The 23,008-nt window shown below is 26.4% G+C and overlaps 5 protein-coding genes across 5 annotated transcripts in view; 2 read left to right on the top strand and 3 right to left on the bottom strand.

Annotated features, from left to right (window-relative positions):
* On the bottom strand, positions 1 to 1,179 carry LOC101503636 (uncharacterized). Its single transcript, XM_004502312.1, has one exon. The coding sequence runs from the start codon at positions 1,177 to 1,179 to the stop codon at positions 1 to 3; it is 1,179 nt and encodes a 392-aa protein (XP_004502369.1).
* A 499-nt stretch (positions 1,180 to 1,678) lies between these two features.
* On the top strand, positions 1,679 to 5,012 carry LOC101497307 (protein transport protein SEC23 B-like). Its single transcript, XM_004502204.4, has 8 exons — positions 1,679 to 1,836; positions 1,976 to 2,148; positions 2,259 to 2,340; positions 2,855 to 2,932; positions 3,220 to 3,381; positions 3,496 to 3,759; positions 3,991 to 4,095; positions 4,312 to 5,012. Exons 1-8 carry the CDS (start codon positions 1,828 to 1,830, stop codon positions 4,456 to 4,458), a joined length of 1,020 nt encoding a protein of 339 aa, XP_004502261.1. The 5' UTR covers positions 1,679 to 1,827; the 3' UTR covers positions 4,459 to 5,012.
* Positions 5,013 to 6,546: 1,534 nt separating this feature from the next.
* Positions 6,547 to 7,713, bottom strand: LOC101503304 (F-box protein At5g49610-like). Its single transcript, XM_004502311.3, has one exon. The coding sequence runs from the start codon at positions 7,711 to 7,713 to the stop codon at positions 6,547 to 6,549; it is 1,167 nt and encodes a 388-aa protein (XP_004502368.1).
* Positions 7,714 to 14,777: 7,064 nt separating this feature from the next.
* On the bottom strand, positions 14,778 to 15,956 carry LOC101502984 (uncharacterized). The gene has a single exon (XM_004502310.1). The coding sequence runs from the start codon at positions 15,954 to 15,956 to the stop codon at positions 14,778 to 14,780; it is 1,179 nt and encodes a 392-aa protein (XP_004502367.1).
* Positions 15,957 to 21,614: 5,658 nt separating this feature from the next.
* The window catches only part of LOC101502671 (protein PUTATIVE RECOMBINATION INITIATION DEFECT 1), an 8,460-nt gene continuing 7,066 nt past the window's right edge, over positions 21,615 to 23,008 (top strand). The window contains exons 1-3 of the mRNA XM_073368355.1: positions 21,615 to 22,173; positions 22,741 to 22,853; positions 22,940 to 23,008. The exon at positions 22,940 to 23,008 is cut by the window's right edge and continues 2 nt beyond it. Coding sequence (XP_073224456.1) covers positions 21,730 to 22,173; positions 22,741 to 22,853; positions 22,940 to 23,008 — 626 coding nt within the window. The 5' untranslated portion in view covers positions 21,615 to 21,729. The remainder of the gene's footprint in view (positions 22,174 to 22,740; positions 22,854 to 22,939) is intronic.

Here is a 23,008-nt window from a genome sequence, read left to right as displayed (position 1 = left end):
CTAACAAGGCAATGGTGCAGCATTAGTCCCACACAACCGAAGAGTATTTGAGTAAGAAATTAAGCGTGGACAATATCCACAACTATGCTCACATATTTCTTCTACCACCATAAATCTTTCATTACTCAAACCACAACTATAAACCTTATTTTTTGTAGCAAAAATTAAAAGATCACCATTCATAACCATAAACACTCTAACATTAGGATCTTTTTCTTTTAATCCAAGTGCTCTCACTCTCACTTCTAAGACACTTTCCCATAAACTCGATTCATAATCTTTTAAAAACCATACATTGAAAACACATTCTCTCAATCTCACCAAACAAATGGATTGATTTGGATTTGTAACTTTACCCCATTTAAAGATACCCATGTCACATGACACGTGATTCTCATTACAACCTTTTGTTGCTTCCTCCGGCAATCTAAGGATTGTTGATATTCCATTCTCTAAATTATAAGACATGATATAAGGCATGTAAAAAGGGCTCGATATACCAAAGTAAGGAGAACAATCTGAGATAAAATAAATGACTCCGTTGTGAAGTACAGACATGTCAAATTTCATATTCCGACCACCAGAAAAGAAATTATTTTTCATTGTTTTCCACACGCCTTCTTTTCCATCGTAAACCTTGCATATATAACAAGTTGGTGACCATGCTATTGTGTTTTCAAATAGAAAGATTTTGTAATCATATGAGGAACCATTAGAACAATCTAACATGATATTAATATCAACATAAGGATAGTTTCCTTGAAGTGATTTTGGTGTAGGAATGAAAGACCGAGACTTTGTGATTGGATTACAAATGAATAACTCAATCGGATCTTGTTGATCACTTATGGTGCAACAAAGAATTAAGCCATTACTAGAAGATAAGACACTAGCCGATTTTGATAGGAATTTTAGAACATTGTTAGGAATACCTGAAGATTGTTTTTCTTTAAGTAAAGTATGCAACTCAACTATTTTTTTGTACCTTTGCTCTATTTGTCCAGGTTGAATAAAGAAGCATGTGTCATCCTTCTTTAATAAATTATTAGCTTGCTTTGTTTTAAAATCGCTTTCTTCTAAAAATTTGGAAAATGATTTGCAACATGATTTGAATTTACAAATAGTCTTTGCTTGTAGCCAAGAAAATATCTCATAAGCATTGTCTTGAGACACTTTCATGTTGTTTATGATAATTTATAATAAAGCCAAAAAAACAGAAAACAAGAGAAAAACAACGGTATGATGAATAATTTACGTGAAAATCGGGTATGTGCATGTCTATATATATATACTAGGAAATATATGAAACCCTTTTTAGTTATCACAAAGTAATATTTATCGAGAAGAAAAAATGTTCTCAATTAATATTTCATAAAAAGAAGAAAAAAAATCACATAATTTATCATATAATATTTTTGATATGTAGAACATCTTTTCTACCTACCTTTGAACCTTTTTTCAATAATTAACACCATTTTTATTGATTAATTAATGAGAATACACAATTTTAATAAATAAATTTTAATTAATTAGAATTACAATTAATAATAAGATAAAATAAATTTAATTTAATAAATAATAATAACTTTTAATGACAAATAATATTGTACGAATAAATCAATTCTTTATTTATATTTATATTTATTTTCTAATTATATATACAGTTTCATTTCTCAGCCCCCTTGTTTCTTATTCTCTCTACACATGTTTCCCATATCTTATATCAGACATGATCGATGCTAATTTTGTTTATGTTTCAGTGGAACCCTTGAGATTAATTGCTCAAAGGAAATCAAAATTCAGGGAATTGTTGGACCTTGCACATCGATGGAGAAGGTTGAATTATTTATGTTTGAAACTCAATTTTGTGTTGCTTATTGATTCTGGAATTATATATTGTATTGGGCCAATGGAACTAAGACTTCATCATTGCATGATATTTCTGGATTTTGATGATTAATATCACATACTGCAGAAAGGGCCTTCTGTTGCTGATACTGTCATAGGAGAGGGGAACACAACAATATGGAAAATGTGTGGCCTTGACAAGAGTACGTGCTTGACTGTGTTGTTTGATCTTTCATCAAGTGATCGTGCAAATACTCCAGGTGCTGTCAACCCACAATTGTACCTGCAGTTTCTTACAAGGTTATGTTGGGGAAATTTCACAAATAGGATCTTAATATATATGATTTTGTGTATCTTTCCACATTCTCGTTGGGTATTGAGCATTAATAATGGCCATGGTCTTAATGCAGTTACCAGAGCCCAGATGGTCAATTAGTGCTTCGCGTGACAACAGTAACCAGAAGATGGGTAGATAGTTCTGTTAGCTCTGAGGTAATTCCACTCTTCTCTAAATACTTGTGGCTGTGGGTGGCTGTTTGTGTGTCAATGTCATAGACACGTTTGGAACTCCAAATTATCATGCTGTAAAGAAAGTTGAAAATTTTACTCATTCTTTATGCTGTCAAGTATGACTTTCAAGTTATGTCATATGCAGATCCTATTCTATTGTGTTGTCAAGTAGTGGCTATAGTGCTATAGTATAGCGGAATTTGGACGAATCGCTATTTCTCCGCAATATGCTATTTAGTACAAAATGTTGTTAAATAGCCACTATTGCGGCACTATAGTACTAAGGCATAGCGGAATTTGAACAAACCGCTATTTTCCGCAGTCCGCAATTGACAACACTTATGCATTTACGTGTGTTTATTGTGTATATCTATGCTGGAAACTGAATATTTATTCCCTAATTATTTGTTTTATATGACAATTTTTTACTGACATTGAGATTCTTAAATTGATAAATGGTGGGGTTTTCAATTACTTACAATATTGTGCTATTCAGGAATTGGTTCAAGGATTTGACCAAGAAACTGCTGCAGTGGTAATGGCTAGATTTGCTTCTCTGAAAATGGAGACAGAGGTATGTGATAAGTTGTCTTACTATCTGTAGTTCTCTTAGTATTCCTAAAATATGTCAGATTATATATTAGAATTTATTTGGTCTGCTGCTGCAAAGTATATCTTTGTTCAAGTGAGTGTTTGTTGGGAGTTTCAGTAAAACATAAAATTAGGCAAATAACTTTGATAATGTTGGTTTTGATAAAAACTGTACTTGTTCTAGCTGTTGGACATGTATTAGCTATTGCAGAGTTTCAAGTCAACTTTTATAAACAAATGCCACACTGAGCATCAATTTTGTTTGATCAGGAAACATTTGATGCCACACGGTGGTTGGATAGGTTCCTCATTCGCCTCTGTTCTAAATTTGGGGACTACCGCAAAGACGATCCATCATCACTTACATTAAACCCATCATTTTCTCTTTTCCCCCAGTTTATGTTCAATCTGCGACGCTCACAGTTTGTACAGGTACTTGTTATTGTTGTTTTTTTCCTGTTCTGCAGTCATGCTTTTCAAACGTATGCCACAAAGTCCAGGTTTTTAACATATATTGACAATAGCTCAAATGGAATATATTGACAGGTTTTTAACAACAGTCCAGATGAGACTGCATACTTCCGCATGTTGTTAAACCGGGAAAATATTAGTAATGCAGCTGTCATGATTCAGCCATCTCTAATATCGTATTCATTTAATTCACTGCCTGCACCAGCATTGTTGGATGTCGCTTCCATTGCTGCAGACCGGATTCTGTTGCTAGATTCATATTTTAGTGTGGTTATTTTTCATGGGATGACAATAGCTCAATGGCGCAACTTGGGATACCAGAACCAACCAGAACACCAGGTTTGTTCGCAGTCATGTCCTGCTAAAAAAATTGTTATTACCTGAAAACTCTGCTCACAGATTATCTTATATTTTACCCTATAATCTGTAAGCATTAGTTACTTAACTTACTTTCTGTTAGTTTTTTATGGAAGTTGTTTTGCTCCAAGGCATTTTCATAGTTGTGTGAAGTGTTGCATTTACCATTATTCCTTTCTCTCTCTCTGCTGCTAACTTTAATTTATGGTACAGGCCTTTGCGCAACTATTACGAGCTCCACAAGATGATGCCCAAGCGGTTATTAGAGATCGGTTCCCTGTTCCTAGATTGGTAGTGTGTGATCAACATGGTTCCCAGGTCAGTATTGTTTGGAAAGACCAATGTGAATGCCATTTGTCTGATTTTCTGTAGCGGTTTCTTGCCCATATTAATTTGTATCATGAGCAATACTGATGTGAAGTATTTTAAACTTTTTGCAACATATGATCAGTCGTTTTCGCCCTTTCGTTGATCCTCGAGGTTAGACCTTTCATAATAGGAAACTTACCTGGGTTTCATTGTTGTCTTTAACAGGCTAGATTTTTATTAGCAAAGCTGAATCCCTCAGCAACATATAATAATGCGCACGAGATGGCTGCTGGTTCTGATGTAATCTTTACTGATGATGTTAGTCTTCAAGTTTTCTTTGAGCATCTGCAAAGGCTGGCTGTCCAATCTTGAGGGCAGATAATAGGAGAGATTGACAGTTTATGGATTCTAGACTTTGGTTTGGGAATTCACCAATGATGTGTGTCCTGCATTATGCTGTTGCATTCAGTTATTTTTCCTTTCTTTCCTTTGTTCTTAACCAAGAGAAGATCCGAGCCTGCGTGAATTGAAGAATAAGGGAAGCAAGACCTGAAACATGATTCTTTAGGTTTCTGGTCGAATTTTGTTTATTGGAGAAAATAAATGATTCAAAAGTACGTTGAGTTTGGGTATTGCGGAAAGAAAGGATAGGAAATCAGAGTTAAGAACTGCCTCTGCTACAGCAGCATAGCAAATGAGGGAGATATTTTTGTTTTATATTTTTCCTATTTGTTTTGGCCCAGATATTTAATTTTTGGGTTCCTCATCTGGATTAGTTCACATAGTGGTTTTACTTTTACATACTCCCTAGGTTTGCTAAAGGCATTTTGTCATGTCATTGGAGTTTGATATCAGTCATTCTCTCTTTACACTGTCTTGTACTGTATATTGTGAAGTAAGCATACAGGACTCATCATGGTGAAACAGACACTGTTGTGCGTGGCGCTTTTTTTTTTTTTTTTCTTCGCTTGAAAGGTTTAAACTGCAATTTTTGTTTATGAAGTTTTAAAGATGTATGATTTTATCCCTCCACTTTGAAATGTTCAAATTAAATTCTTAGGGTGCATATCTGGTGGTCTACTTTGACTATAGAGCACCACTAAATTAACCGGCTGTATCCAGTATCAGTAAGAGATGAAAAATTGCCAAATTTGGTTGTTGCCATCGCTTGCCTCCTTGTTGCATCATAAGTCACGACACATTTGAGCAAGATGATTTTAGTCATCGTCTGTTGAATGTTATGGTGGGAGAGAAGTACATTATGTTCAAAAAGGACTAATCTGTTTTTTCCTTATGATTCTACAGTCCATTTAAATGACCAATTATATCCAATCAACTGAACTAATATTAATGGCAAAAATATTCGTGCATAAGGAGCAGGTAATGCAAAGTTTGTTATTATATTAACGTATGTAATATAAAATCAAAATATTTAAAAAATTGCACTAGTTTTTTTTTCTTTTTTCTTTTGGTTTGGATCTTTTAAAACATTGTCAAATTTACTATTTACTTTTTAAAATATTTACAAAATTATCTTTTATCTTTGTTTAGGTCCTTTATCTTTTGATATGTTTATAAAATTATCCTTTAAAAATGTTAACGTGTTATTAAAAATGTTGAGTGATAAATTCATGTACGATTATTATTAATAATTTTATTTTAATATTTATAAAAGATAAAAATAACTAATAAGAACATAAGAAGATGAATGTTTATGCATTTTTTCTAAGTTTGAAGAATAACAATTAGATTTGGATTTATTTTTTGTTTTGTCATTAATTTTTTTTATAATAATCCTCCACGGATCCGTCCAACATTTTTAAAGGATAATTTTGTAAACATGTTAAAAAATAAAAGATCTAAAAGAGAAAAAATAGAGAAATAAAAAGGTTTCTCTATCTTTTAGGGTTTTAAAGGATATCTTTGTAAATATTTTAAAAGAAAAATTTTAAAAAATTTAAGATCCAAATAGAAAGAAAAAATATAAAACTTAAGTGTTACACGTAAATAAATAAATATTAATTTTATTTATTACTTATGAAGTAAGTGTTTACAAACGTAACTTTTTAAATTTTTTCATCTTGTGTCTTTTTGCAGATATATTATATCTTTATCACGAATATAAATGGACTCTTTTACATTACTATACGTTCCTTTAAATAATAAAACAAAATAAATATCAAGTATATATTTATATATAAATTTAATTCTAAATCAAACAATTAAAGAACACCCAACTTGATTCAATGACAACGTATATTAAACTGATGACAATACTCATCAATATATAAGTGGGTGAAATCAAGTTGAATAACTAATACTCAAAGATAAATTTTATGAAAGACAATAAATCCACTAACAATATCTTCAATTTATAAAATATTAAATGGAATAAGATATTACAGAATCTAAACAATACATAAAAATCTACTAAATCTTTTTTTCATGTAACATCAATTCCTAACAAGGCATGGTTTCAACATTAGTACCACACAAACGAAGAGTATCTAAGTAGGGAATTAATCGAATACTATATCCACAATTATGGCTGCATATTTCTTCCACCACCATAAATCTTTCACCGCTCAAACCACAACTATAAACCTTATTTTCTGTAGCAAAAATTAAAAGATCACCATTCATAACCATAAATCCTCTAACGTCAAGGTCTTTTTCTTTTAACCCTAATGCTTTCACTCTCACTTCTAAAACCTTTTGCCATGAACTTGATTCACAATCTTTTAAAAACCATACATTGAAAACACATTCTCTCAATTTCACCAAACAAATAGACCCATTTGGATTTGTAACTTTACCCCATTTAAAAATGCCCATGTCACATGACACATTATTCTCATGACAACCTTTTGTTGCTTCTTCCGGCAACCTAAGGATGGTTGACATTCCATGCTCCAAATTGTAAGATACGATATAAGGCATGTAAAAAGGACTCGATCTGCCAAAGTAAGGAGAACAATCTGAGATAAAATAAATGACTCCGTTGTGAAGCACAGACATGTCAAACTTAATGTTCCTACTACCAGGAAAGAAACTTTTTTCCATTGTTTTCCACACACCTTCTTTGCCATGATAAACCTTGCATATATAACAAGTTGGTGACCATTCCATTGTATTTTCAAAAAGGTAGACTTTATAATCATCTACGCAGCCATTAGAGCAATCTAACAATATATTTATATTGACTTTGCGATAATTTTCTTGAAGTGATTCGGGTGTAGGAATAAAACACCGTGACTTTGTGATTGGATTGCAGATGAACAACTCAATAGGGTCATGATCACTTATGTTGCAACAAAGAATTAAACCATTACTAGAAGCTAATACACTAGCTGAACTCGATAAGAATTTTAGAACATTGTTAGGAACACCCGAAGATTGTTTTTCTTTAGGTAAAGAATGTAACTCAATTATTTTTTTGCACTTTTGTTCAGGTTGTATGAAGAAGCATGTGTCTTCCATCTTCAACAAATTTCGAGCTTGCTTTATTTTAAAATTGACTTCTTCTGGAAAGTTAGAGAACGACATGCAACATGATTTGAATTTGCAAATAGACTTGCCTGATAACCAAGAAAATATCTCTAAAAGAATATCTTGAGGCAATTCCATGACGATGAGAATGAAAAAAATAAGAGAGAAAAGAGTGTGATTAATTTTTTGACTCAAGATAGTGTGTGATGAAACTAGGTTTTGTGTTTGGGTATATATAGTAGAATATATGAAGCTTAAAAAAAAATATCATATCTTATCTTGATCTGCCCAACAGATTAAGATATAAAATCAAATCGTTAGACGGATCTTTTTTAAAAATTAATAAATAAATTTTTAATATTTTATTTAATAATTCTAAAATTTTTGTTAGCAAAATTAATGCATAAAATTTTATCAATTTTACTTTTAAAATATCATAATGTAAAGGTAAATAATAAAATATTTAAGACATTTTTATTAAATAAAAATTGTTTTATCCAACTCTGATATTATCACGAAAAATATCACATTATCTCAAACAATATTTTCAACGTTGAGAAAATAAAACTAACTAATTTTGAATTTTTTTTCAAATTCAGTAACACCCTTTTCGTTAGTTAGTTAATGAAATTAAACTACTTTTGCAAATCTCAATACATGTTATGTTGAATGCGTAAATTCAATAACTTGGGGCAAAAGATTATCATTATAATAAAAGTTAACAAACATTCGTTAGTAACTTGAGCGCAAAGATTGCCATTATAATAAATGCTACCAAATATTTCCCTAATTAGTTATTGTATAGAAAATTAACAATTATTTTTATAATTTCATGGAACATATCAATATTGTCCTAATAAAATTTGGATATAATTTAGATATAAACGGTGAATACGTTTCAACTATATGTTTTATTTTTTATTTTTTTTATTTTAAACTTTAATATATTTTATATTGAAATTTATATAATTTTTTTTCCTCCTTCAAATCACGTACATTAATGAACAACAAAAAATACATCTCAAAACTTAATGCTATTGAGTAGTTGTGACAAATAAAATATTGTAATATAATATTTTAACTACTAACACGATTACTCCATCATGATTTACGACCAATGCCTCCCTATTTTGTTGTGAATTTTATTTGAAAATAAAATGAATTTATTTATAAATAAAAGGAGCAATTTCCTATTTTACAGTTAATTTTATTTATTAAAATATAAATTAATATATATATATATATATATTGCTCTTGTTGTTCCTATCGGTTACTTAAATTTTATTTTTTTTAAATGCAAAGACTATATTGGCTATTCGATAATAATTCACTAAATATATGTTTGCATATTATGCTTAACGGTCTATATTATTTTTAAACAATTCATTTATATTTTAATAAATAAAATTGATCGTAAAACAGAAAGTTCTTAAAATAGAAGAGAGTTGTTAATTTTATTTACAAAAAAATTGACTTCATTATATAAGAGAGTTGGTTGTAAAATAAGATAAAGTTGGTGTAATTTATTTTTCATTTAATATATTTTGTTTAATTTTATTAATATAATTTAATTTTTTTATAATATTTTTTTATTAATTTAACATTTGTTAAAAAAATGCACCATAGTTAACATCCACGTGATACTATCTCTTAACAGAGAAATAAAAATTCTCTAAGGCTATTGCATTTCCATCTTACCACTTTCAAATAAAACATTATCGTTTATAAATTTTAAAATAGGATATATTAGAATTTTATTTATAAAGAAGACATGTTGATGAAAAATATCCCAAAAGAGTCACCAAAAAATCATATAAGATATAACAAATATAACAAGTGTGACGAGAATATTTTGATAGATAACCAATGTGATAAGATACTAGTAGCTTTTTCTGTAAATTTTTTTTTTATGACATAAGATTTTATTATCTGCAACACTTAATAGTTAATCCACGACGTGGATAGTTCAACTCTCCAACCCTTAAACGGGCCTTTATTTAATACTTTATGTGCAATTTATGAAGATTTATTTTTTACGAAAGCCTTTTTAAAGTCTTTAAATTTTATCTTTTTAAAGTCTTTAAATTTTATTTAGATTGATTAATCTAAATGTGTAGTTTATACGTCAATCTGTATATTTTTAATTAGTTGAGAACATTGGTCGATGAGAGAAAAAAACATCATAATTTATTGTGTGTGTCTAATTTGTAAATAGAAATGTAATTTTTTGTGTCAAGTACTTAATAGTTAGACTAGTATACCTTAACCTTAACTATGTAACGAAGTGATAAATTCTAGATTCAAACTTAGGCGTTGCATATCATCGTCATCACAACTGTCAAATGAATTATACTTAAAGAACAAATAAAATGTAACTATTAAAAAAATATAATTTAAAACGTATTGTAGATAGAAATAAGGTAAAAAATGAAATAAATATAAAAATTTGAAGTAGACATTTAAAACTTATTTCTCGATGTAAAACTCAATTGGCAGTTGCAAAAATATTGGGATATCTTGTACGCTATTCGAATTTGGGATACTCATCTTTCTTCATATTAATATTTGCGAGTTTCGCTGCTAGACTCTTTAGAACCAAAATAAATAAAATCAACAAAATTTATTTTTTAGAGACTTTAAAATAAAATTATTTATTAAACAAAATATAAAAAATTTAAAGTGTTATCAATGTAAAATTATTTATTAAACAAAATGTAAAAAATTTCAAGTATTATCAATGTAAAATTATTTATTCGATAAGATATAATTTATTGTTATTCTAAAAATAATAGAATGTGCGGTTTTTTTTGTTAAGTAAACAATTTATTTATTTTTGGAGACCTAAATAAATTTATATATACTGTCAATTTAAAATGTTTTTACACTGTCAGTCAATTTAAAATGTTTTTACACTGTCAGTCAAAAAAAGAAATAAAAATATCCAAAAGATAGAGAAACATCTTTATTTTCATAAAATTTTAGATGTACACATGTGATTCGTACAAATATCTCACAAAAAGTGAGAAAAAAAATGACAAGAGATTAAAACACACAGCTTACTTTATCAATCAACAATTATGGATGTCCAAGAGATAATAAAGAGATCGATGAAAGATAAGGAAAAAGAAATAGACATAAAATATTAAATAAGAAAAGTTAGAGACATTTTTAATGTTCATAAAAGTAATTTTGTTCAAAATTTACTATTTTTACTTTTTAAAATGAAAATTATTTTAATTATGTCAATTGATATATCTTTTTACAATACTTATTAGATATTTTGTCGGTATACATACATTTTTTATCATCACTTGAAAATGCAAATACTAGATCGGTTACCCGATAATAATCGAGTAACTATATATTTGCATTTTATTCTTAACGTTATGTTTAAACAACTAATTTATATTTTAATAAATAAAATTGACCCTAAAATATGATTAATGCATGCAAAACAAGAGAGAGTTGTTAATTTTATTTACAAATAAAATTGACAGCAATATATGAGAGAGTGAGTTGCAAAATAAGATCAAATTGCTGATTTATTTGCAATATACCACAAAATATAGAAGAAAATAGGAGGGAGTTGGTTGTAAAATAGAATTGAGTTGTCAATTTATTTGTACTAGTTAACAAAAAAGGAAGGAGTTGTTAAAATATTATAACATGTTATTTTTTTGGCACATCAACTCAACCTATTAATGTTGATGTAATTTTTTTCTATTTAATGTATTTTATTTAATTTTATTAATATAATTTAATTTTTTATTATATTTTATTTATTAATTTAATATTTATTGAAAAAAATGAATCATATGATCACATCCACATGATACTATCTCTTAAAAGAGAAAAGAAAAATCTCTTAGAAAATTCCATTTCCGCCTTACAACATCCGATTAAAACATGTTTGTATATGAGTTTTAAAGTAGAATATATTAAAAATTTATTTATAAAAAATATGTAGTTGAAAAATATCCCAAAAGAGTTACCAAAAAAAAAAAAATCTAAGATATAGCAAATATAACAAGTGTGACAGAAATATTTTGATAGATAACCAATGTGATAAGATGTTAGTATCTTTTTCTGTAAGTCTATTTTTTAAGACATAAGATTTTACTACCTTTTATTATAAGATAAGATTTTATTATCTGCAACACTTAATAGTTAATCTATGATGCGGATAGTTCAACTTCCCTACCCTTAAACGAGTCTTTATTTAATATTTTACTTATAAATTTATGAAAAATTATTTTTCACAAAAGTCTTTTCAAATGTCTTTAAATTTTATTTGGATTGACTAATCTAGATAAAAGTTTATACGTCTGAATTTGTTAATTTGTATATTTTTATCTAGTTGAAAATATTGGTTGATGGAAAAAAAATATTATAATTTATTGTGAGTGTCTAAATTGTAAATATAAATGTAACTCTTTTTGTCAACTACTTTATGGTTAGACTCATATGCCTTAACCTTAAATATGTAACGAAATGATAAATTTTAGATTCAAAATTAGGCCTTACATATTAGCGTCCTTTCGAGTGTAATTGAATCGTACTTAAAGAACAAATAAAAATGTAACTATTAAAAAAATTGTAACGAAAAACGTGTTGTAGATAGAAAAAGATAAAACATGAAAAAATAGAGAGAAAAACTGTGATTAATTTTGACTCAAAATAATGTATGATGAACTAGATTTTGTGCTTGGATATGTATAGTAGAAATTTATGAAGCTTAAACAAAATATCATATATTATCTCGAAAAATATTTTTATGAGAAAATCTTTATTAATTAATTTTGAATTTTTTTCAAATTCAGTACCACCCCTTTAGCCCGTTAGTTTATGAAATTAAATTACTTTTCAAATCTCAATGATATCTTGGGGACAAAGATTGCCATTACAATAAATGCTAACAAACGTTTCGCTAAGTAGTTATTGTACAATAACAAATATTTTTATATTTTAATGGTATATAAAAAAATTTCATAAATTTTTTTGGATATAATTTAGATATAAAGAGGGGTTACTTTTATAAATTTTAATATACCCTATATAGAAATTCATACACAAAAATGCTCTAATTTTCTTTTATCTTCAAATAAAATTCATCAAATGAAAAAAAAAAAAATACATCATCAAACTTAATACATTGTGTAGTTGTGGCAAATAAAATATTTTGATATAATATTTTAATTATTCACACATAATTACTCCATTATATCTTACAACCAACCCTTCCTATTTAGTTGTCAATTTTATTTATAAATAAAATGAACAACTTTCTACTATTTTGCATCTGATTACCTCCTATTTTATGGTTAATTTTATTTATTAAAATATAAATTAATATATAAATTGTTGTTTAAACCATGTAATTCGTACAAAAATGTTAGCATGTTCACTTTATTTGTGTATATACTATACTCAATTTTTATTTCTTTATAATGCAAAGACTATACATCGATTACTTGATAATAATCCATTAACTATATATTTGTATTTTATTTTTACCGTCTATATTATTTTTAAACAAGTAATTTATATTTTATTAAATAAAACTGACCGTCAAATAGGATCCATACTCGCAAAATACGAGAGAATTGCTAATTTTATTTCAAATAAAATTGACAGCAATATATGAGGGAAATGATTGCAAAATTAGATAAAATTGCTGATTTATTTGCAATAGACCATAGAATATAGGAGGGAGTTGGTTGTAAAATAGCTAGAATTGAGTTGTCAATTTATTTAGGAAGGAGTTGTTAAAATATTATAACATGCTTCTTTAGCACATCAACTCACTCACTAATGTTGATGTAATTTTTTATTTAATATATTTTGTTTGCTTTTATTAATATAATATAATTTTTTTATTATGTTTTTTAATTAATTTAATATTTGTTAAAAAAATGCACTACATAGCCACATCCACATATTTCTTAAAAGAGAAAAAAAAAATTCTCTCACGCCATCGCATTTCCATCCTACCACATCCAAATAAAACATCACCGTATATGAATTTTAATGTACAATATATTAAAATTTTATTTATAAAGAAGATATGTAGTTAAAAAATATCCCAAAAAAGTCGCCAAAAGAACATCTAAGATATAATAAGATGTTAGTATCTTTTTCTCTAAATCTATTTTTTATGACGAAAGATTTTATTACCTTTTATTATAATATAAGATTTTATTATCTGCAACACTTGAATAGTTAATCCACGATGCGGATAGTCTTTACCCTTAAACGAGCCTTTATTTAATATTTTATGTACAACTTATGAAATTTTTTTTCACAAAAGTCTTTAAATTTTATTTGAATTAACTAATCTAAAATAAAAGTTTATACTGAATTCGTCAATCTATATATTTTTATTTAGTTGAAAATATTGGTTGATGGGAGAAAAAAACGTCATAATTTATTGTGCGTGTCTAAATTATGAATAAAAATGTAACTTTTTTTGGCAACTTCTTAATGGTTAGACTTATATTCCTTGACCTGAAATATGTAACGAAATGTGTACCATACACATTCCTATGTATCTAAAAAGGAAGTAAGTATGTTTGATTTTTGTTTTTATGATTGGCTCATTAAACCAGATATGTGTTATGCGTAATTTATCTTAATTTTTAGTAAAACTCGTTTGATTAAATATATTTTTCTTATTTGAATTTATTTTGTATATTTGTTATTACTTTTAGATGAGTCAAAATTAATTCTATTAGGATTTAATATATTTTTCTTTAAATGGAACAAAATAATCCAATAAATATCAGGTGTACTAAAGATTTGATTTTCCTTGAAACAAAAGAACACACATGCAATATTCTTGACACGTGAAACTAATGGTGACTTAATCATACTCATCAATCACAAAATTAGGTTAAATTAAATTTAAACAAAATGAGTACTTATCCATACCAATACTAATAATTAACAAAATTTCATGCAAGTGTAACTTGTGCATAGATATTCTTAATTTCCAACGTTGAACTTCAATATAGAACTTGTACGTTCTAATTAAAAAAACCCAAAATGACAAGTATAAGTAAAACTATTTCTTTCTATCTATCGCTCATAATAAACTTCCTGCATCATTCCATATTTAGGACACATATAATAAATACAATAAGGGTTATAGAAAGAGAAACACTATATATAAAAATTAAGTTGCACAATGGCAACAACATGATTTTCTAACAAGGCAATGCTGCAGCATTAGTCCCACACAACCGAAGAGTATTTGAGTAAGAAATTAAGCGTGGACTATATCCACAACTATGCTCACATATTTCTTCTACCACCATTAATCTTTCATTACTCAAACCACAACTATAAACCTTATTTTTTGTAGCAAAAATTAAAAGATCACCATTCATAACCATAAATACTCTAACATTAGGATCTTTTTCTTTTAATCCGAGTGCTCTCACTCTTACTTCTAAGACACTTTCCCATAAACTCGATTCATAATCTTTTAAAAACCATACATTGAAAACACATTCTCTCAATCTCACCAAACAAATGGATTGATTTGGATTTGTAACTTTACCCCATTTAAAGATACCCATGTCACATGACACGTGATTCTCATTACAACCTTTTGTTGCTTCCTCCGGCAATCTAAGGATTGTTGATATTCCATTCTCTAAATTATAAGACATGATATAAGGCATGTAAAAAGGGCTCGATATACCAAAGTAAGGAGAACAATCTGAGATAAAATAAATGACTCCGTTGTGAAGTACAGACATGTCAAATTTCATATTTCGACCACCAGAAAAGAAATTATTTTCCATTGTTTTCCACACGCCTTCTTTTCCATCGTAAACCTTGCATATATAACAAGTTGGTGACCATGCTATTGTGTTTTCAAATAGAAAGATTTTGTAATCATATGAGGAACCATTAGAACAATCTAACATGATATTAATATCAACATAAGGATAGTTTCCTTGAAGTGATTTTGGTGTAGGAATGAAAGACCGAGACTTTGTGATTGGATTACAAATGAATAACTCAATCGGATCTTGTTGATCACTTATGGTGCAACAAAGAATTAAGCCATTACTAGAAGATAAGACACTAGCCGATTTTGATAGGAATTTTAGAACATTGTTAGGAATACCTGAAGATTGTTTTTCTTTAAGTAAAGTATGCAACTCAACTATTTTTTTGTACCTTTGCTCTATTTGTCCAGGTTGAATAAAGAAGCATGTGTCATCCTTCTTTAATAAATTATTAGCTTGCTTTGTTTTAAAATCGCTTTCTTCTAAAAATTTGGAAAATGATTTGCAACATGATTTGAATTTACAAATAGTCTTTGCTTGTAGCCAAGAAAATATCTCATAAGCATTGTCTTGAGACACTTTCATGTTGTTTATGATAATTTATAATAAAGCCAAAAAAACAGAAAACAAGAGAAAAACAACGGTGTGATGAATAATTTACGTGAAAATCGGGTATGTGCATGTCTATATATATATATACTAGGAAATATATGAAACCCTTTTTAGTTATCACAAAGTAATATTTATCGAGAAGAAAAAATGTTCTCAATTAATATTTCATAAAAAGAAGAAAAAAAATCACATAATTTATCATATAATATTTTTGATATGTAGAACATCTTTTCTATCTACCTTTGAACCTTTTTTCAATAATTAACACCATTTTTATTGATTAATTAATGAGAATACACAATTTTAATAAATAAATTTTAATTAATTAGAATTACAATTAATAATGAGATAAAATAAATTTAATTTAATAAATAATAATAACTTTTAATGACAAATAATATTGTACGAATAAATCAATTCTTTATTTATATTTATTTGGTGACAATTATCATAGTAGATAGAAATAAAAACATATAGAGATAATTCTTAAAATATGTAGTAACAGCTCTCAAAGTTCTCAAAACATAGTAAGATGTCTCCAAATATTACTCAAAATATTTTTAAATTTTATCAACGACATGTAATTTTTAAAAAAGTCAATTTTTTTTACTTTATTGAAATCTCAAAGTAAATAGAGCGTGATTCATAGTAAATAGAGCATGGGTCAATCTTGGGGACAGAGATATGTCCAATTATGGTTAATATATATATATAAAAGTAATAAGGCATGATTGATATATTTTCAATATGGCGTGACTCATTTTAAACAGAAAAAAATTAGTAAAAAGAAATAGACAAAAAAAAAAACAAAACAAAAGAAGATTTAGTTGGATAAAAAACCAGTTGATAAATTTCAACCTAAGATTATATTTAGATATTAATAAATGTGGTAAGATTTTAGAGTGGTGATTCATTTTAGTTCTTGGATAAAAAAATAAGAAATTTTTTTGTTATAAATAAAATTAAACTGAAAGAATTTAATTTCTACCTTTTTGTTATTTTGTTTGATTAATCAAGAAAGTAAAAAAATTATAGAAAATAAGATGAGTATTTAGTATAAAAAAAAATTTAATTTATATGTAAGCACGATGTAAAATCATTTTATATTCTTATTCAATGAATATAATTCTTTTAACACATCAGCTTAGAATCCATTTATTACAATTAATTTCTTTGTCAAAAAAACTACTTTTACTTTTGAGATTTTACATCTATTTTAATAAGATTTTTTTTTAAATGAAAAAATGAAAAATATTATCTAAAACCGCTTTTAAATGAGAACTTGTTTTGAATAGTTTCTCTTGAAAATTATTTTTATATATAATTGATTTGTTTTTTAAATAATGTACATTACAGTTAACAAAAACAAAGTAGATTTAGTTTTGTAATTGATTTTCTCTTGTAAAAACATTTATGTCATTTTATAAATATACTTTTTTTATCATAATTTTTTTTATTTTCTCTCATTCCTAATTATTAAATAATAAAATTATTTTTTATTCCTTCCTCTTCTTTTCACATTTTTTTTCACTCTTATATATTTTCTTCATCAACTAAATAAAATAAAAATAAGACTAGGATTAAGATTTTTCAATTTCATTTTCTTCAAAATTAAATATTATATTTATTTTTTAAAAATATCAAATTGGATCTCATAATTTTTTTTTAAACAAAAATGTATCTTTATTTACGATTTTATTGTTATTATTATTATACCTTGTATAATGAAAAAATATTAAGGTCCAAGACCCAAATCAGACAGATGAGTACTTGTTCTGAATAGTTTCGCTTGAAAATCATTTTCATATATAATTGATTTTTTTTAAATAATGTAAGTTAACAAAAATAAAATAGATTTAGTTTTTTTCAAAAAAATTCAAAAATTGACCGTAAACATTTCTAAAATATTAAATACCAAAATATTTTTTTTATAATTGATAACAAATTGACCCTAAAAATATTTGATATGATTAAATTTATAAAAACTACACACACACAAAAATCTTCATTCAATGAAAAAATAACGATAAAAGTTATTGGATTAATTAGTCATTTACGATTATTTTTTATTTTAATTCAATTAGAATTTGTTCACTTAATGTAACAAAAATGTCAATTCTTATATGATGATAGTGTAAAAAAATTAAGTACTATCAATCCATATAAATTAAACGAAATTCTAAAGTATATGTATCAATTTGACATGTATTGCTACATTTTATTTTTAAATTAATAGTTAAATAAATTATTTTAAAAAAAATTATCATTAAAAAAATTATAGTAACAAAATATTATTTCCCAAAAGTGTTGACAAAATAAATTTTATTTTTTTCTAAACTCTTTTATTATGCATAATATTGAATATTTTATATGATACAATTAAATAATATTTTTATTATGAAATGATATTTTCTGCAATACAAAAATCCACAAATAACTCTTTGATTCATAACTTATTGATAATTTATTGGTTTAGAAATCAGATGTATCAAAACACCTCAATTTATAAATCTATAGTAGAATCTTTCATAAATTAGACTTAAGACAAAATTAACAGAAATACGTGTATTTATTTATAAAATGACATAAATATCTTTAAATAAAACATTAAATACAATTAAAATAATTAACGAAACTCTAAAAAATATAAAGTGAATAAAAATATAATAGTTGTTGGTTATTAAATTGAATTTTTTTTTTATTGTCATAGAATTCATTTTTTATATTTATCATCTTTGTTTTTTATTTTTTATATTTTATAATTATGTATTGATTGTGATGAAATACTTATTTTTATTTTGCTTATCATATTTAATTTTTCAAGGACATTTATGTCATTTTATAAATACACTTTTTTTATTATAATTTTCTTTTCATTTTCTCTTATGCCAATTTATTAAATAATAAATTTATTTTCTATTCCTTCCTCTTCTTTTCACATTTTTTTTCACTCTTATATATTTTCTTCATCAACTAAATAAAATAAAAATAAGATTAGGATTGAGATTTTCCAATTTCATTTTCCTCAAAATTAAATATTATATTTATTTGTTTAAAATATTAAATTGAATCTCATAAAAATAAAAACTAAAATGAGTCGTTATTTACGATTTTATTGTTATTACTATCATTATACCTCATATAATTAAAAAATGTTAAGGTTCAAGACCCAAATCAAACAAATACAAAGCAGAGAAAAATTAGACCTTTTTTTATTTCTTTTTCTTTTTACAAAAATGAGAGCTTTTTCTATCCACCACTTTAGAGTTAGAGAATACATATTTCTAAATTGCTTTTTTTTTTCTTCCTGAAGCTAAATTATTTATAACATAAGATTTAATTTTATTTTTAAAAACTATAAAATAAGATTTTATTATTTGCAATATTTAATCTATAACTCATAAATGGATCTCACTCTCTAAATAAGTCATTTTTCTTATAAATCAATTAATAAAATCTTGAGTTCAAATATACATAGAGACGGTTGTAAAATTTTTAATCATGTCTTGAGTTCAATCATGTGTAAATTTTTAAAAGTAATTTTACCATTTAATCTATGACAAAAAATAAGAATTTTTTTTCAAGTATACATAAAGATGGTTGTAAAATAGACTTTAATATCACTTTAGCTAATAAAAAAATTATCCTTCCTCAATTTAAAAAAAGTAATGAATAAAGTAAGGTTTTTTCTCTTTCAAATCTAAAATAGATAAAATATAATTTCATTCTATAAAGAGGAAAGAATCCAAAGAAAAAAAAATTAAATAACTAGACAAATATTCTTAGACATACCAACTTCATAAATAACATAAAAAATAGACTACATATTAAGCTCAATAGGAGGAGTTTCTAGAATAATAAAATTCCAAGAATCAAAAGTAAAGTTGAAATTAACAACTCAATCTAACACTTTTGTTTTATTTCTCGTCAAGTAAATTTGTATTTGATAATCAGTTGTAGTACATCTTTTTTTCATTAATAATAAAATATATTTGATCAAAAGTATAATAAATATTTTGTATATTATCAGTTATAAATATTTGTCTCGTGTTTTTTAGATGTCAGTAAAAAATATATATCTCATACTTTTTTATGTATCAGTAAAACATATTTGTTTAGTGATTTTTTATATTTATCACATATTTTTTTTATGTAGCGTTCTATGATTTTTTTATGCATAATTTATAAACATTGATAATACATTATTTTAATATTTATTAATAACAAAAATTTATTTGATATTTTTTTATGTATCAATAAAAAATATTTATCTCGTGATTTTTTTATATTCATCAATGATAAATATTAATCTAGTGTTTTTGTTCATATGTTGCAAATATTTGTCTCGTAAACAAACTATAATACTAATAATAATAATAATAATAATAATAATAATAATAATAATAATAATAATAATAATAATACATGTTATAAATTTTATTAATTAATTAATTTGGTTGTTGATATTTTAATTGGGATAGACTCAAGTATAAAGTAAAATAAAATTTCTTTTAATATATAAAAAGAAGTTTGTGAAGTAAATATATAAATTAATAAACAATGACAACTATTGAATTTAAAAATTAATCATATTTTAAACCGTCTAATATTATCTTTTTTATTTTTGAATAAAACAAATTAGATGTTAAAAAAAAAAAAAAAACTGTTGAAGTTTCTAACCTAAATCACAAAACCTAAAAGGCTAAAAACATATCTTGAGAAAAGGGGTGCTGTGTAACTACACGGAAAAGTAAATAAAGAGGAGCAAATATTAAGGAGACAGAAAAAAGGAAATAAAAAATGAAAATAAGAGAAAAGAAAAATTAGGAGAATGAAAGAAGTGGGAGCACAATCCATTTAATTTATTTATCTCAAGCTTCCACTGTTTCTATTTCTTTTTGGTTTAATTACACTGTTAATCTCTTTATTATTATTAATTTATGGAAATAATTTTTGTATTTTAAAAGTCGATACTTATGGTCCTCTTTAAAATTTTGAACTAAAAATGCATAATTTATATATTTTTAATAACATGACATACAATTATATGATATAGAATTATATAAATGTATTAATTATTTATATGTTATTAATTAAATTAAAAAAAAAACAAAATTGAAAGCTAAATTTTTGATGCGTTTTAATTCAATTTCGTGAGTGTTTATCATTTTGTATCATCGTATCATATGTCACATTATTTAAAAATCTCACATTATTATTTTTTAGTTAAAAATATAAAAAATATTGATTTTTAAAATAAGATGATCAATTTCATAAATCAATAAAAATTAACAATTTAAAGAGTATTGAAAAAAAAAAAGTGACATTTTCAAAAAGTTTAGTATAAAATAGGGTTGTGGTGACAAAAGCTGATGGAGAGAAGAGAGAAAATCTATTTGAGAATTACTTGTGAGAAGAAACAAAATTACTTGCAATTAATTTGGACAGTTGTCAAAAATATAAATCATTAGCACTATGGTAACTTATAAAGCATGTTACTTTCTTAATTGATTCTAATTGTTTAAGATTTTTAAAAAAATATTTTATCTTTATATTTTATAAAATATTATATATTAATTTAATTGTTGGAATATTGTTATCTATCTGGACAAAAACAAAAGTGGGGCGTGACTATCCAAAATCTAGGTGTGAGTAACAACCCCCCAACAGAATGAGCATAAGACTAACTACTTCTCAGTTTGGCGCCATTCTCCATTGCGGTGAGTTTTGAAAGAAGAGAAAGATAATGTACACGAGCAACGATTCACAGAACATAGATTTCGAAGACGACGGCGATTCACGGTGGTGTTGCTCTCAAGGCCACCGTTCTTCTCTGAATCTACAAACACACCAAGGCGGCACTATCTGCCTCGTGTGTTTCTCCAATCTCATCTCCAACCCTCTCTCTCCAACTATCCATGTCTCCTACGCTCTCTCTCAACTCTCTCGTTCACTCTCCATACCTAATTTCCTTCATTCCATCATCACTTTTCATCCTCACTTCCTCGTTTCTCCTCTCGTCGCCGCTCTTTCCGCTTTCGACGATGAACCTATTGCCGAACAACTCATTCATCTCATCCTTAACCTTTGTGCTTCATCTGATCCTTCTGTTTGCCGTGAATTCGTCGGTAGGGTTTTAGATCGTATTTCTTCTGGTGCTTTAGGTTGGAGTCCCCGTCAGTTGCATACGGTAATTTCATTTTCACTTTCCGATCTCAACTCCTATGCTGGTTGGCATTACTAAATCTAGTCGGAGAATAATGGAATTAACTTATTTAAACTTATCTACTGACATAAGTACTCGTGGACTCTGAGAATGTTTGCGAGAGGTTATGAAAACAACTTATAACACCTTCATAAGCTATTTTCAGCTTATCTCATAATATCTCCCCCATAGCTTATATGAAAATAATTTGATTTGATTTGATTTAATTTAATTTAATTTAATCTTTTGTTATAAAAATAGTTTATACATTAATACTTATATGAAAAGCTTAATTAAGTTGTTTAATACTTTAATGCACTGAACCTATAGTTCTCAAATTGGATAAACAACATCATGAATGACCGGGAATTAGTCAATATTAGTTCAAATCATTTTAGGATATATTATGTGCACGCATTGATTAGCCGTTACTCATTAAGCTTTGTACAGAGTCGATGTACCGGAAAATAAAATGTTACTATAGAGTATAAAGTGAACGAAAAGTTTTATGAACTGTTTCTATTGTTCTGATGCTTCTGTTTGTATGTAAAGCTTCACTGCCTAGGGGTTCTTCTGAATTGTGAGAAGGAGGATGATCTCCATGTACACATCAAAGACATATATAGCCTCATTTCTGTTCTTGTTACAGGTCTTCAATTGCCAAGGTGAAAGAATGCATTGAATGTTGAGATGTGTTTTTTCACTTTTTAGATTTGTTTTACACTTTGTGAGTTTTTACTTCCCGGTGCAGTGAGGAAATTCGTGGAGAAGTCCTTTTTGTGCTTTACAAACTATCAGTTCTTCAGAGTACATCGGAAGA

The sequence above is a fragment of the Cicer arietinum genome, chromosome 5 (assembly GCF_000331145.2).
Source record: "Cicer arietinum cultivar CDC Frontier isolate Library 1 chromosome 5, Cicar.CDCFrontier_v2.0, whole genome shotgun sequence".
Taxonomy (NCBI): domain Eukaryota; kingdom Viridiplantae; phylum Streptophyta; class Magnoliopsida; order Fabales; family Fabaceae; genus Cicer; species Cicer arietinum.
The sequence above is the reverse complement of the archived record's forward strand: the minus strand, read 5'-3'. Positions and strand labels throughout refer to the sequence as shown.

Bases quoted from the DNA above. Each gene is read 5' to 3' on its own strand.
- LOC101503636 (XM_004502312.1), bottom strand. From the start codon at position 1,179: ATGAAAGTGTCTCAAGACAATGCTTATGAGATATTTTCTTGGCTACAA.
- LOC101497307 (XM_004502204.4), top strand. The intron at 2,341-2,854 runs GTAATTCCACTC...TGTGCTATTCAG, and splicing joins ATAGTTCTGTTAGCTCTGAG to GAATTGGTTCAAGGATTTGA. The intron at 4,096-4,311 runs GTCAGTATTGTT...TGTCTTTAACAG, and splicing joins GTGATCAACATGGTTCCCAG to GCTAGATTTTTATTAGCAAA.
- LOC101503304 (XM_004502311.3), bottom strand. From the start codon at position 7,713: ATGGAATTGCCTCAAGATATTCTTTTAGAGATATTTTCTTGGTTATCA.
- LOC101502984 (XM_004502310.1), bottom strand. From the start codon at position 15,956: ATGAAAGTGTCTCAAGACAATGCTTATGAGATATTTTCTTGGCTACAA.